At 34.1% G+C, this 13,965-nt stretch overlaps 1 protein-coding gene across 5 annotated transcripts in view; it reads right to left on the reverse strand.

Annotated features, from left to right (window-relative positions):
• The window catches only part of ALG5 (ALG5 dolichyl-phosphate beta-glucosyltransferase), a 39,591-nt gene that overhangs the window by 9,108 nt on the left and 16,518 nt on the right, over positions 1-13,965 (reverse strand). For all 5 annotated transcript variants that reach the window (XM_036831459.1, XM_036831456.1, XM_036831458.1 and 2 more), the window contains 2 exons: positions 5,068-5,127; positions 218-369 (listed from right to left, as the gene is read on the reverse strand). In XM_036831459.1, coding sequence (XP_036687354.1) covers positions 218-369; positions 5,068-5,127 — 212 coding nt within the window. The remainder of the gene's footprint in view (positions 1-217; positions 370-5,067; positions 5,128-13,965) is intronic.

A 13,965-nucleotide genomic window follows, 5' to 3' on the forward strand; every position in this document is an offset into this window, starting at 1 on the left:
TACTGTCTACAATTAAGGTAAATATATAACTTTATACCCTATGTTTGGTTTGAGATAAATAAGAACCAAACCAGTAAAGGTACAGATTAAGTTTACATATATAAGTGCCAATTTTGTTTAAACCTGGATGTTCATTATGGGAATACAGGGCTGCTGCCCATTACCTGGAGAAACTTGTGTATAAGATACACCAGACACATTCCGGTTAGGAACCTACCATCGTTCAATGTGGAGAGATGAAAACGTCCGTGACGCTGCTTCTCGAGTTAATAATTTGAACCCACACTGTGTGTCCCTGATTCCTTTGACACAAAGGAACCACACCAGAAAGTGGAACCCATACATGAGAAGAGTACGGAAGTAAGAACGCTGAAACAAAGACAAAATATAAATGACTTTTCTATTTATCTATAAAGGAGACATTGAAAACACCTGGCTGTAGACAACTGCAACTTAATATTTAATTGACTGGGTAGATCTCACACATGAACGCCATTGTTCCATTAGCTGCACGGGCAAAGTCTATTCTAGAAACTGTGAGGACGCCTAATGCTTGGAGCTGGACAGAGGCTAGAAAAGTAGTTACTCACTTCCGGGAGGTGGAGTCAGACCAGAAGAATCACAGTGCCTGTGAGAGTCAGGGCTTCAGTGCGCCAGGAATATACCACAGCAGTTGGAGGGCTGCGCTGAGCCAGGAGAACATCTCATTCACCTTATATTTTGTGCCCCAAATACATTTCAGTTTCAAAAAAAGCTGAGTTACCAGAATATCTTGGAAAAATGAAACACTAAGATTTCAACCTGAAGTGTGATACCTAGCTAATGAGAATACGATAGAAGAGGTACAGCAGAGTGTCACAGACTAGAAAGGAGTTTGAAACAAAAACCCAGTGTCTCTAACTATGACAGATATTTCTGATTAAATATATTTTAACAGGTAAGTTCTTTAATACTTTGGATATTAAACTTAAGTAGTCTAATCCTATCTGAGAATTCACTATTGTTATTAGTCGTTAATTTTATTATTAGTAGTAACATGACAGATATTCTATTATTCATTAAACAATGCAAACTTTAAAAAAAATCATTAATTATCACTGAATTCAAGACTTTCATATTTAGGACTAAAAAAGATAAGATCTCTTAAAGTTTTCTATAATTATGGTAATAGACCCATGGAATGATATATTACATATGCACATAAGCAAACCAGTAAGAGTCTATGCAGAATATTTAATATCTCATCCTACTAAATAAAAGTCCTTTCCTCCTTCTGGCTTTTTTTTCATAATTGTAATCTTTAGTATTGTTCTTCATTCACATGTCTTTTTCTATCACCATGGAACAAAATCATGACTCAACAGTGAAAAAATGACAGGAGAAAAGCCATGGAACTGAGCAGGCCTATATTTGAATCCTGGGTCCATTAATAATTAGCAGGCTGTGGGCTTCCCTGGTGGCGCAGTGGCTGAGAATCCGCCTGCCAATGCAGGGGACGTGGGTTTGAGCCCTGGTCCGGGAAGATCCCACATACCGCAGAGCAACTAAGGCCGTGTGCCACAACTACTGAGCCTGTGCTCTAGAACCCGTGAGCCACGACTACTGAGCCTGCGTGACACAACTACTGGAGCCCACGTGCCTAGAGCTTGAAAGCTCACTTTAACCTCCTGACCACAGTTTCACTTGTGTATTAAATAGGGCAAGAAGGGAAGGAAGAATAAAATACTTATCTATAGGGTACGTAAAACAAACTCTTTGAAAAGCTCTAGCACTTCTCACTGATCACCTAGAATCGTTAGTTATGTTTTGATGTAAGTATGTCTTACCTCTCTAAGCAGATAGGGCAGAAACCTCATCTTAAAATACTTTGGGAATCTCACAACAGCTTGCTCAGTGCCTTCCATTTAAAATATTTCCAATAAATACTGGTTGACTGATTAAACCTCCAAAAGAGCATTTATGCTTAGGAAAGGAACGAATAGAAATCGAAAGATAGAAAAATAAAAATTAAAAGGTAGAAAAATAATACCTATAAACTATTCTCCTTGAATGATTTAGATGAGCTTACTAGTAACCAAATAAAAATATTCATGACTGCTTTTGCTTGGATGTTAATAGAAGATTTTTGTTTGTTTTAGGATAATAGCTATTTTTTAAAAAAACAGAAACATGTTGAGTTCACATGAGGACTTTAACTTATTTGATTTCTAACATATTGAAAAGCATAACAATATAATCTACAAACAACTGGAACTTTCTTTAATTTTTAACACTTGGCAAAATATCTTAGAATTTAGAAGACATCTAAAAACATACTACAGGATAGACTTATTTAGTTAAATGAAGGTAACAAAGTCATAGAATAGCATTATATGAACTTCTGAAGTAGATATTTAAAAACATTCACTGCTTTAATATTAACAATCATCTCTAATGTTTATGAAATGTAAACAAGGAATTCAGGTGAAATTTAAAGGTGACTGGTAATTTTATTATCTTAAAAAGAGAAGTTAAAGAAGTCCTAAGACTTAAGCAGACTCTTCAAAAAAAAATCTAAAGAGATCAAACAGTAATGGATTCTATTTTGAATTCTTTAAAAATGATAAATTTGAGAATACCCAGACAATATAAACATGACTGTTTTAACTGTTATCCAGAACACATGGGCATATGAACACTTTTAAGGATGCCTGAAAGACTCCAATGGTGCGGTATCATGCATGTTTGTCTTCCAAGAGAGCAACAGGACAGACGGTAGGATTAACTGAGAATATGTGTAAAGGTATTTAGGACAGATAAGACTGAAAACTACACAGTTAAGCTACTGAAGTTGCTGTTTACTATCTTGGTTAATTAATACTTTTATAATTTTCTCACTGTCCACAGATCGATCACCATGCAGGATTTATATTACCTATGGCACATTAAGAGAACACCCGAGTGGCTGAGAAGTGGAAGGCCACGCCGCAGTTTCTTGGACGTGTGGCAGATGGTTGTGTTGCCCCTTGGAGATGACCTTCTATAAGACAGGTATAGTTCTGTGAGAATCACTGGACTTGAACTACAAGCCTACTCAGCAGGAGTTACACGTAGCATCTGCAGAGGACAACTGCTGATCTCTAGTCAGTGGACCAGTTTACCCTTTCTTTCTAGAGTAGCAGCCAATTCTGTAGGGTCCAAAAGCACTATGTCAGTAACTAAGTTTTACAGATGGAGGAATGGATGGATAGATGACAAGATACATTATAAACGCATAGATCCTGGAATAGATCCCTTGATGACTGGTTAAAAGCATCACTAGGTAAAAGAAGGTTCAGACCACAGCACAGCCTCATCTTACTATTCTGGAAAAAAATTCAAAGAGTTTTCAACCAATGGAAGTTCTAAGTGAAAAGAATTTGCACCGTTAAAAACAAAATCAAAAACCACAGTTCTTTTCCACTGCCACCAACAATACAGGTCCCAATTATTTCTTGCCTAGATTACTTCAACTGCTTCCTAATTACTGCCTCCTATTTCTCCAACCCTTTTTCCTTTCCAAGTAGATAATCCTCTTTTCCCCTATCTATATATATATTTTTAAAAAGGACCAAATTTACTCACAAAACCCTTAAATTAACATCAGTCTATTTTCATTAAGTGTTTTTTACACAAACAATTATACTGTATTTACAATATCATACTGTTTTTTCTCCATACAACCTAATATTTTAGTATTTCCCAACATGATTATACAGTCTCCATTATCATCTATTTTATCACTGCATGACGTTTCGTCCAGGGGAAATATGTACACTTTCTAGTGTTGGGATTTAGTATTTTATAGTTTCTAGTATTTCACAGTGATAAATAATGTGCTGAACATTTTGCACATACACTTTTTCTTATCTCTTGTGTATCAGTAAAGTGATGAAGTTGGACTAGCTAATCTCTAAACTCTCTTTCAGTGTTAAATTTCTAGGAGTTTGATATTCTCTATGGTTAACAGATTAACCTTTTTGAAACACCAATAACAGTCCATAGGGTTATAGAGTTACATTTGGACTAGATGCTGAAGATGTTAAAATAATTTATTTCTTAAAAAAAGGAAAGTTCAGGTTTCCACATTTGAACAAAATCCTTAAGGGATTTTATGACTCTGCCATCAGTATATCTTGGGAAAAAAATTAGAATTTTTTCATGTCCTATTTCAGAATCACTAAGGGAAAGGTTCAATCTTTTATTCCACTGGTTCTCAAACTCTGGTATGCATAGGGTGACCTGGGAAACTGTTAAAAAGGCAGATTCCTGGTCCCGTGGCTAGAGTCTGATTTAGTGTCTGGGATTGGCCTAGGAACATGCATTAAAGGAAAAAACAAACAAACAAACAAAACACCCCAGATAATTTTGACCTTGCACTGAAAAATATGGCTTTATTCTTGATCTACTTGACCAATCTAGTAGATGAACCGTTAAGAATATAATGGACAATTATGGAGCTTGATACATTAGGTCTATGTTTTTAAGTGAAAAAATAATTAAAATAAAAAATACTGCATAGAGTAGTTCCTTATTATATTTTTTTCCTCAAAGTTACTCCAGCTTCTTAGCCTAATCTGTAAATTACAACCTGAAGAAGTTAATGTCTTCAGTGATTTTTTTGAATATACTAAAAAGGGCAGTACAACTTTACAAATCTGAAGGTATAATGCTTTTCTAAGAGGAACAGTTAAAAAAAATTTAAACTTTGAATAAAACTTAAAATATAGTACTTAAGTGTGCTGACATGAGAAAAACTAAAGGCAAGTTGATAGGTTCAAAAATGCATCATTTGGAGAAATTTGCCTTATATAATAACTGAATGGGGACTCTCTTTGTGTCTTAAAAAAAGAGCTGCTTGTATCCAAAATCAAAGTGAAGTCTACATCCTCCCTGTATACTCATGAAAAAAAAAAAAAATCCATTCCTAAATATGTTAATCCTTTCTTCTGAAAGGAACCTCATTTTTATGAGATTAAGTATGAAAGCTTATCTCATGCTAATGTGTATGTAAAAAAGGAAAAAACTGATCCATGATGAAAGCCTCACCTGAGCAACTGATTCTTTTTCCAAATGAGCTCGAGATCCACATGCAATAGCCATTTGATCCTGAGGAAAAAAGCAATGAAATAAGTATCATTAATAAAAATATTTATTTCCAATGTGAATATCTCATTTTTTAGAAACTATTTTTTTAAAAAGTAACATTAAATATCTTTAAAGGTTTACTGAGGAATTCAGAATATGTACAACTTAAACAAGTCTAATTGTATTTACCAGGATGACACTATTCAGGGCTAAATATGACACTATTCAGGGCTAAATATAAGAGGCATGCATTATTTCAAAATTCATATATTTAAGTGATTTTTCTAATTGAAAATACTGTATCAATATAATTATAAGAAAAATTAGTAGTATTAGAAAGAAAAGGGTTATCTGTAGATGGTATGATTTTATATATAATCATTACATTATGGAAAACCCAAGAATACCAACTGAAAACCTACTACAAACAATAAGAGAATGTAAAAAGAGCGGGCACAAAATAAATATATATATAATATTTTAGCCTTCATATGTACAAACAGCGATCAGAAGATATAATGGAAGAAAAGACAGTATTTATAACATCAATAAGAAAAACCTATAAACTTTACAAGAAACGTGGCAAGATCTAAATAAAGGAAAGATATAAATGCAACCAAAGGAAACAAAAAAATCCAACCACAGAGGGCATACCATGACCACGGATGAGAGGATGCACTGACAGCACTGAAAAGGCAATGCTCATTAAGCTAATCTTTAAATTTAATGCCATACCAACGAAAACATAAAAATAATTTTTCACTGATTGAGACAAGCTGATTTGGAAGTTAATACTGAAAAATAAAGAACCAAGAAGAGCCAAGAAAATTCTAAGAGTGACGAAGGACTAGCTCCAGAGGATTTAAAAATACATCATAAAGGTAAAATAATTAAAACTAAGGTACTAGAATGTAAATAGATAAACCTATGGATCAGAATCGAAAGGCCAGAAACACACACACAAAACATATGGGTACTTAAGAGTATGATAAAGATGACATTTTAAATCAGTGGAAAAAAGATGCTGTGGGGCATTCTGGTAGCCATTTGGAAACCAAATTAAATTGGACCTGAGCCACATACTGACTAGGACATATTCCAGATACATCAAAGATTTAAGTGTAAATCAGAAATTGTTTTTTATATGATCCCAAGGAAGGCACAAATATACAAAACCCAGAAGATTAGATCAACTTGACAATAAAATTTTAAAAATTGTTGTGCGGCAAAACAAGAAAAATACAACCATATTAGAAATTAAAAGACAAATAAGTTGGGGGAAAATACTGGTACTTTATATTACAGACAAAAGGCTAATTTCCAAAATACATAAAGTGCTCCTACAAATTATAAAGAAAAATACTCAACAACTCAGTTGGGAAGAGGTGAAGGTTATGAATGAGAATTCACAAAAAGAACAACTGAAAAGATCCTCACCTCAATCATACTTATATCAATACTAAGAAAAATGCAAAGAACACCTATCAATTTTTGCCATATCGTGCATACACACTCTACATAGACAGCAATTTGAAAACCGTTATCACAGTTACAAATATACACATAATTCGACCCAGCAATTTTACAACTAGGAATTCTTCCCGTAATAAACTTGCATTGTGTAAAATGACATTCATGTAAGGTTGATCACTTCAGTATTGTCTCAAGCAGCAAACCTGTACGTCCACCCAAAGGGACTAGCTATGAAGCTGTGAAAGAATGAGGAAGCACTTCGATGTACGCATATGGCTCAATCTCCTAGATATGGTATTAAATGGAAACAACAGAACAGTGGATAGTGTGTTACAATTTGTGTTTAAAAAATAAAGGATACATATATACATCTTCTAGGTGGATATACAAGAAATGGATGACACTGTTAACTTCTGGGAGTAACTTGGTGACTGAGAAATGAGGGGCAGAGCTAGGTTCACTGGATAACTTCTTATACCACTTGAATTTTGAACCATTAATCAAAATAAATAAAATTAAAAAGTGTTCATTGTAAAGAAATTGGCAAGCATATAAATTTACATGTATATGAAAAAATTATTATAAAAAGTCATGCATAATCTCACTACCTAAAAGCAGCCACTGATAACATTTTGTATATTTCCTTGTGTTTTATTTTTTTTTTTGCCTTTCTCAAGTTCTATTTGCCCCAGTCTAGAAAAAAACTGGCTTAGGAAATCACTCCCTGTATGCTAGTCCCAGTAATGTTGCTGGGAAGAGGCATATAGGCGCTATCTGTAGGGACAGAGCTTAAAAAACATCACCTTTAGGAGTCAGGATTTGAAAACTCTCTGAAGTGACAAATCCTAGGTAGAAAAGAAGGTAAAGGACCTACAAAGGTCCAGGAGGCAGTGTATTTCCTTGTGTTCTTTTTTTCCCCTCTGTATTTAAAAAAACCATAGCTGAAATTTACTCATGTATACCATGCTTTTCTTCATATAAAGTAACCTAAAAAGTTCTTACATTCAAGTTCATTGTTTTTGAGCTTTTTGTTATGGGTATTTTCAAACATACACAAAAGTAGAGAGAATAAGAAAATGAAGCCCCATGTACCCACCACCTGGCTTCAACAATTACCAACACATAGCCAACTGTCAATCTTGCCTTCTCTGAAGCCCTTTACTACCACCCTACCCAACTGGGGATTATTTTGAAACAAATGCTAGGCATCATATACTATAAATTAATATATATTTCAATCACAATACCACTATCATACTGAAAACATTAAGAATTCCTTAACACCATCAGATATACAATCAGTTTTCAAATTTGCTCAGTTATCTCATAAATGTTTTCAGTTTTTTTAAATCAAGAGCCAAACAAAATTCATACAATTTGGTTGGCATTTCTTTTATCCCTGGGTTCCTCCTACCTCTTTTAAATTTTTTTCTTATAATTTATTTGTTGAAGAAACCATGTAATTTGTCCTGTACAGTGTCCTAGATTCTAAATTTAGCTGACTGCACACCCCTGGTGACATTTAACATGTTCCTCTGTTATTTCCTATAAACTGGCTGTTAGAGTTAGAGGCTTGATAAGATTCAGGTTTATTTTTCAAGAACCTACAGTAGTGTTGTATGTCTTTCTTTTTTTGTGTCAACTGTAAGGGCAATATAGTATTTCACCATATAGATTAACCATGGTTTCACTATTCACCTACATGTTGGTAGGTGAATTCACCTAATTTCATGTTATTAGAAAGGTGTCTAAAAGAACGTCTTTGAATGTAAAACTCTCATTGTATTCTGGATTTCTTCCTTTGAGAAAGTCATAGAACTAGAACACTAAGTTAAAAGTATGAGTGTTTTTAATGTAAATGGGCCAAATTATTCTTTGAATTACCTTCCCACTGAGTATGATATTGACTATTTCATCAGTAGTTCTTGTCAGTTCTAATTATTTTCATTTTAAATTTGTGAACATGATAAGGGGAAAATATTACCACATATAATCTAATTTCCTTTTTTTTTAATAAAAGGTAAACATTTGGAGAGCTTTTATTAGCCATCTATATTTTCTTTTGGAAATTATCTGTTATATACTTTGCTTACTATTTAACAGTGGGAATAATTTCTTCCCTTCTTTTTCTGGCAGAGGTATTTTGCTCGGGAAGGGAGAGAATGGTTTTTCTTAAGGAAGAACCACATTGAAAGTTCAACAGTATATGGCAAATGAGCTTTAACTCTGAATCCAAAAAGAGCAGTAACATTACTGAGCAACCGGTAAAAAAGAACATCCTCCCACCTTTCAGGGACTAAGTAGAGTTAAAATGTCACTTAAACTAAAAACAAATAAAAAACAAAAGCTTTCATTTAAAATCTCCTTTTCTTTCAGGGTAAGTCTCTAAAAGCTTTTAAGAGAGTTTTGTGTATCTGTCATTCCAAATAAGAACTGAATCCCTGATAACGATTTATCAGGTGGAATTCATCTGAGCAGCTTTCAGAGTAGTTAGCTATTCTTCAGGAATGAAGGATATTCTTGTTTTTAAAACTTCCCATATTAGAAAATGTATGTAGACATGGAGTCTCTTTCCTTTAAGCCTCTTTCAGAGTTTGGCTGAATTTCTTACGTTTTTTTTTTTTTTTTTTAATTTTATTTACTATGATAGCTGGCTTTTAAAAGTGGTAAAAGATGGTACTGTATTGTATTCTAGAGAGAAATGCTTCATCAGAATCTCTCTCTCCTATTACTTTTTCAGTTAAGTGTTTTCTCACAAATTCACTGGACAGAAGAAATAGACTAGAAGAATTAGGTAAATCCAATTTACATTAACAATTATAAACAGTAACATCAGAATTAGTTCTGAAAATAAAGCACAAAATGTTAACAATTAGAGGTAATGGTTGTTAAGTGCTGAACACATGCTAAACACTCGACATACATTTAAAAAATTTTAATCATTACCTCAGGATTATGAATTTGGGCACACTGTCCTTATGTCATAGATGAGGAAAGTGAGGTGGATGGATTAAGTTGCCCAAGTTCACATGGAATTTGAATCTAGGTCTATTTGAACTCCACATCCAAAATTAAGAAACATAACGGAAACGGAAATGGAAAAGGGCACAGGCATTTGTCCGAAAGACAAGACTGATTCCAAATGAGGTTGAGATATAGAAACAACGTTGAAACAATTTAGAAATTAGTCAAAGTCAGATAGTAAGATTAGTCATATTCACCCAATACGAACAGAAACGAAAAAGTTGATACATGAAGTAAACTAGTGAGTTAAGAAAAAATTTTATTTATTTAAAAAAAAAGTTTTGATTGAAACTATTCCCCCCCTCTTTTCCCTCAAAAGCAATATGGGTTCACTGTTAAAAAAAAATAAAATTAATCTAAAAAACTGAATAGATATCCATAGTTCCTCCATCCAGAGACAACTGATGTTACCGTATTACTTTATAGATAGTTCCATATATAGGATGTTTAAAATTTGCTTTTTTCACTTAATCATGTATAATGAATAGCCATCCTATATAATAATGAATTTAACCAGTGTAACTTAATACTGGACATTTCATATTGTTTCTAGTTTTTTTCCTCTTATTAAAAAACACTGCTGTATTTAAAAAAAAAAAGCAAAAACCCTTGGCAATTTATTTTTATACACATTCTTAATTTTCCTAAGATAAATTTCTCAAAGTCTGGGTCAATGGATGTTAAATTATTTAAAGCTTTTGATTCATATTTCCAACTTGTTCTAAGAAATATGTATCATTCTCCACAGTCTCAACAGATAAATTTGGCAACATTCATTCTTTTTCTCCCTTTTATTTGATGAAAGGTGCCTTGTTACTTTCCTGCCTTTTAAATTAAGAGTATTTTCGGACTTCCCTGGCGGTCCAGTGGTTAAGATTTCTCCTTCCAATGCAGTGGGTGCAGGTTTGATCCCTGGTTGGGGAGCTAAGATCCCACATGGCTCGTGGCCAAAAAACCAAAACATTAAAAAAAAAAAAAAAGCAATATTGTAACAAATTCAATAAAGACTTTAAAATTTGGCCACATCAAAAAAATCTTTAAAAAAAAAAAGTTAAGTAAAAAAATAAATTAGGAGTATCTTCTCCTGACAATCATGAGGATATTAAATTTACGAAAATTTCTGTGGTTAGGAAAAATTGTGGTTGTTAAGATCAAGGTTTCAATCTTCTAGAACAGGGGTGGGAAACTACAGCCCATGGGCCAAAGTCAGCCTGCTGCCTGTTTCTGAATGACCTGTGAGCCAAAAATGGTTTTTAAAGGGTTGTTAAAAAAAAAAAATGTTGCAAAAGAGACCATACATGGTCCACAGAACCTAAAATATTTACAGGCAGACCACAGAGATATTGTGGGTTTAGTTCAGACCACCGCAATAAAGTGAGTCACACAAATGTTTTGGTTTCCCAGTGCATATAAAAGTTATGTTTATACTGTAGTCTATTAAGTGTGCAATAGCATTATATCTTAAAAAATATACATCCTTAATTAAGGCAGTATCTGAGAAGCGCAATAATGCAAAAATGCAATAAAACGAGGTATGCCTGTACACTCTAGCCCTTTACAGAAAGAGTTTGCTGTTCCCTAAGAGATAGATACACACTTTCAAACTAGGTTCACTGGCATTAAACAAACACTTGCTCTGATAGGCAGCCCTTGCCCTTCAAAGGTTTGGGAACATACTTCGTGATCTGCTGAGAAAGACTGTTGTGAAATTTTATTACATACAATCTACCTCTTTTTATGATTTCAAGACTACCTTTTAAATTTTCTTATTCTCCTTTGTTTGATTTTCACAAAGATCTCAGAAAAATGCCTGTGTAACTGCCTGGTCTATAAAATGAATGATGTGGGAAATGAAGGGATCTCTTTTGGAAGCCTGGTCATCTTCCCACATATTGAGAGGGTGAAACAAATATACGAGGCTCTTAGACCTGACCACCTGGTCCACAAAAAAGGGAAGCAGTAATCATCACATTCTTTTGTTTCAGGAACAACCAAGCCATGAATACACATATGAAAATGTCGGTGTACCAAACCTCACTTGGCCAAGGGAACTTACTTACCATACTTAGGACAAGGGAACACACAGGGTCATTAGTTAGCAATCACTCCAGATTGAGTTGTGCGTGGTTAATATCTGTTTCCTATAGTTTTTCTTAATGTAATTTTACTCCTTATCTCTTTCATATCCATTACCTTTAATTATTTATGGCCTTAAAAACCTAAAAGCCAAGCTTTTTGAAACTATGTCTAAATGAGAATTTAAGATCCAAGTCATGGCCTAAGGACTTACTCTATGATTATGGAATAAGACATCTTGTCATCTATTTGCCCCTTCATGGGTTTTTTAAATTCTATTTCGAATAGTTAAGCCAGTAAACAAGTGATCATTATACACTTTGCTTAAAAAATTACATAAAATCAAGCATATTTTTATTAAGAGGTAGAATAACTACATGTTAGGACATTGAAAAGCTAGGAGAAAAGTTTTGCACTTAAAAAAGATACGAATAAAATACTTGGAACTAAATGTAAATCCCTATTTCATTTGTTTGTCATACAAAGCTCTACTTAAATTATACACATTTACAATAGTTCCAAACCTTAAAAGAACAATTACCTTCAGAGGAGGAAGTGCAGGCAACTTTTTAAATTTTTTAAGTTCACCATGTAAGAATAATCAGACTAGAATATGTGACCTGGTTACTCTAAGAGGATTTACAAGTAAGAAGTACAGCTGACCCCTGAACAACACAGGGTTGAACTGGGCCTGTGTAGGGAGGCCGGGGGTCGGCACCCCTAACCCCCCTTGTTGTTCAAGGGTCAGCTGTAGCAGCAAATTTCGTATTGTTGCAATTAAAAATAAAATCAGCTGAGAAGAAAGAAAACAGCAGAAGCCACTGAAGAACATGCTGGGGAGCCTGTCAAACCAATGCTGTAAAAGACATTTAAGTTAACTTCTGCCATCTAGTGAGTCAGTCGTGTATCCACTATAGGACTTGACTACTTTGAAAACCATGTTTCTGTTTCATTATTTTCAGAACTATTCTAGTCAATTTTTATTAGGGTTTAAGGGAATATACGTGAGGCAGTGCTTATGGAATTTGTGGCTTAAATGAGTTGAGAAGGGAATACCAATTGCATTAAAGGTAGAATAAGAACCTATACCTTGAGAAACTGAAATTAAACATGCTGATGTATAATATGGATAAATTAAGAGCCACACTTCCATTCCTAAACAAAACAAAGCAAAAGAAACACAGAAACAGAAATAACAACTGTACCAGTATAAGGATGGGAGTCAAGGTTCAACGGCAACTCCTATGAAAAAACTGGTCGTATGAGGTAACAATGTCACGTTGTAACCAGATCTTCACCAGCTTCGGTGGAAAATGACCAGGATGATAAGAAAAAGAAACCTGCTATTTAAAAACTGGAATAACTACTGACAGCCCAAACCAGAGAAGACACATGGAAAACAGCTTTAACTCTCTGAAGGGTTGTCACTAAGAGTAGAAATAGACTGTTTTGTGCAGCTACAAAAAAACAGAACCAACCAAAGGGGCTGATCAAAAGGAGGCAGATTTGCATTTAATGTCCAGAGGAGCTTCACAACTGAGTTGAGATGGATGCACTGCTTGGGCATCACTAGAGCTACACCAGCAGAGATTGAAAGTTCACTTGTTAGTTATGAAAATTTTCCAATATTGGATAAATAAACGAATTAGATCAAAGGTGCTGGGTGCAAACTACAGCCCATGGCCAAATCTGGACTGCTTGTTTTTGTAAATAAAGTTTTATTGGAACACAGGCACAGTCATTCATTTATGTACAGAGCTGAGTAGTTACAGCAGAGACTGTATGGCTTTAAAGCTGAAAATATTTACTATATGGCCCTTTATAGAAAAAGTTTACCAACACTTAATTCAATAATTAAAAAGACTCCTAATTCCACTATGCAAGTTAGGCTCAGAGTATAAGCTTTCTGAGAGCAACTGACTGTTTACAAGCTTTGTTAGAATCAGTAGTAGATAGGAGTCCCAATTCAAAAATAATGCTCACTGGGTTGACTGGAACTTTAACCACCTATCATTTACCTGCTTTCCACCACCTCCAAAAAGTGTTATATGATGCATATTGATAACAATTCTTAATAAATTGAGTTCAAACTAATTTAAATGGGTCGTGATACTTTTAAATAACCAGGCATACCCTGAGGTGCTGTAGAACAGGCTGTGAATTAACAGCTTAAACATAATCATATGCTTTAGTTCTTTAAAACTCAACATTTATAGTAACAATGCAGTAAATTGGGTTACGATTAGGAAAAAAGATGACATCAGAACTCCTTTCCTTTTCAGAGGG

This window comes from Balaenoptera musculus, chromosome 18 (genome assembly GCF_009873245.2).
Source record: "Balaenoptera musculus isolate JJ_BM4_2016_0621 chromosome 18, mBalMus1.pri.v3, whole genome shotgun sequence".
NCBI lineage: Eukaryota > Metazoa > Chordata > Mammalia > Artiodactyla > Balaenopteridae > Balaenoptera > Balaenoptera musculus.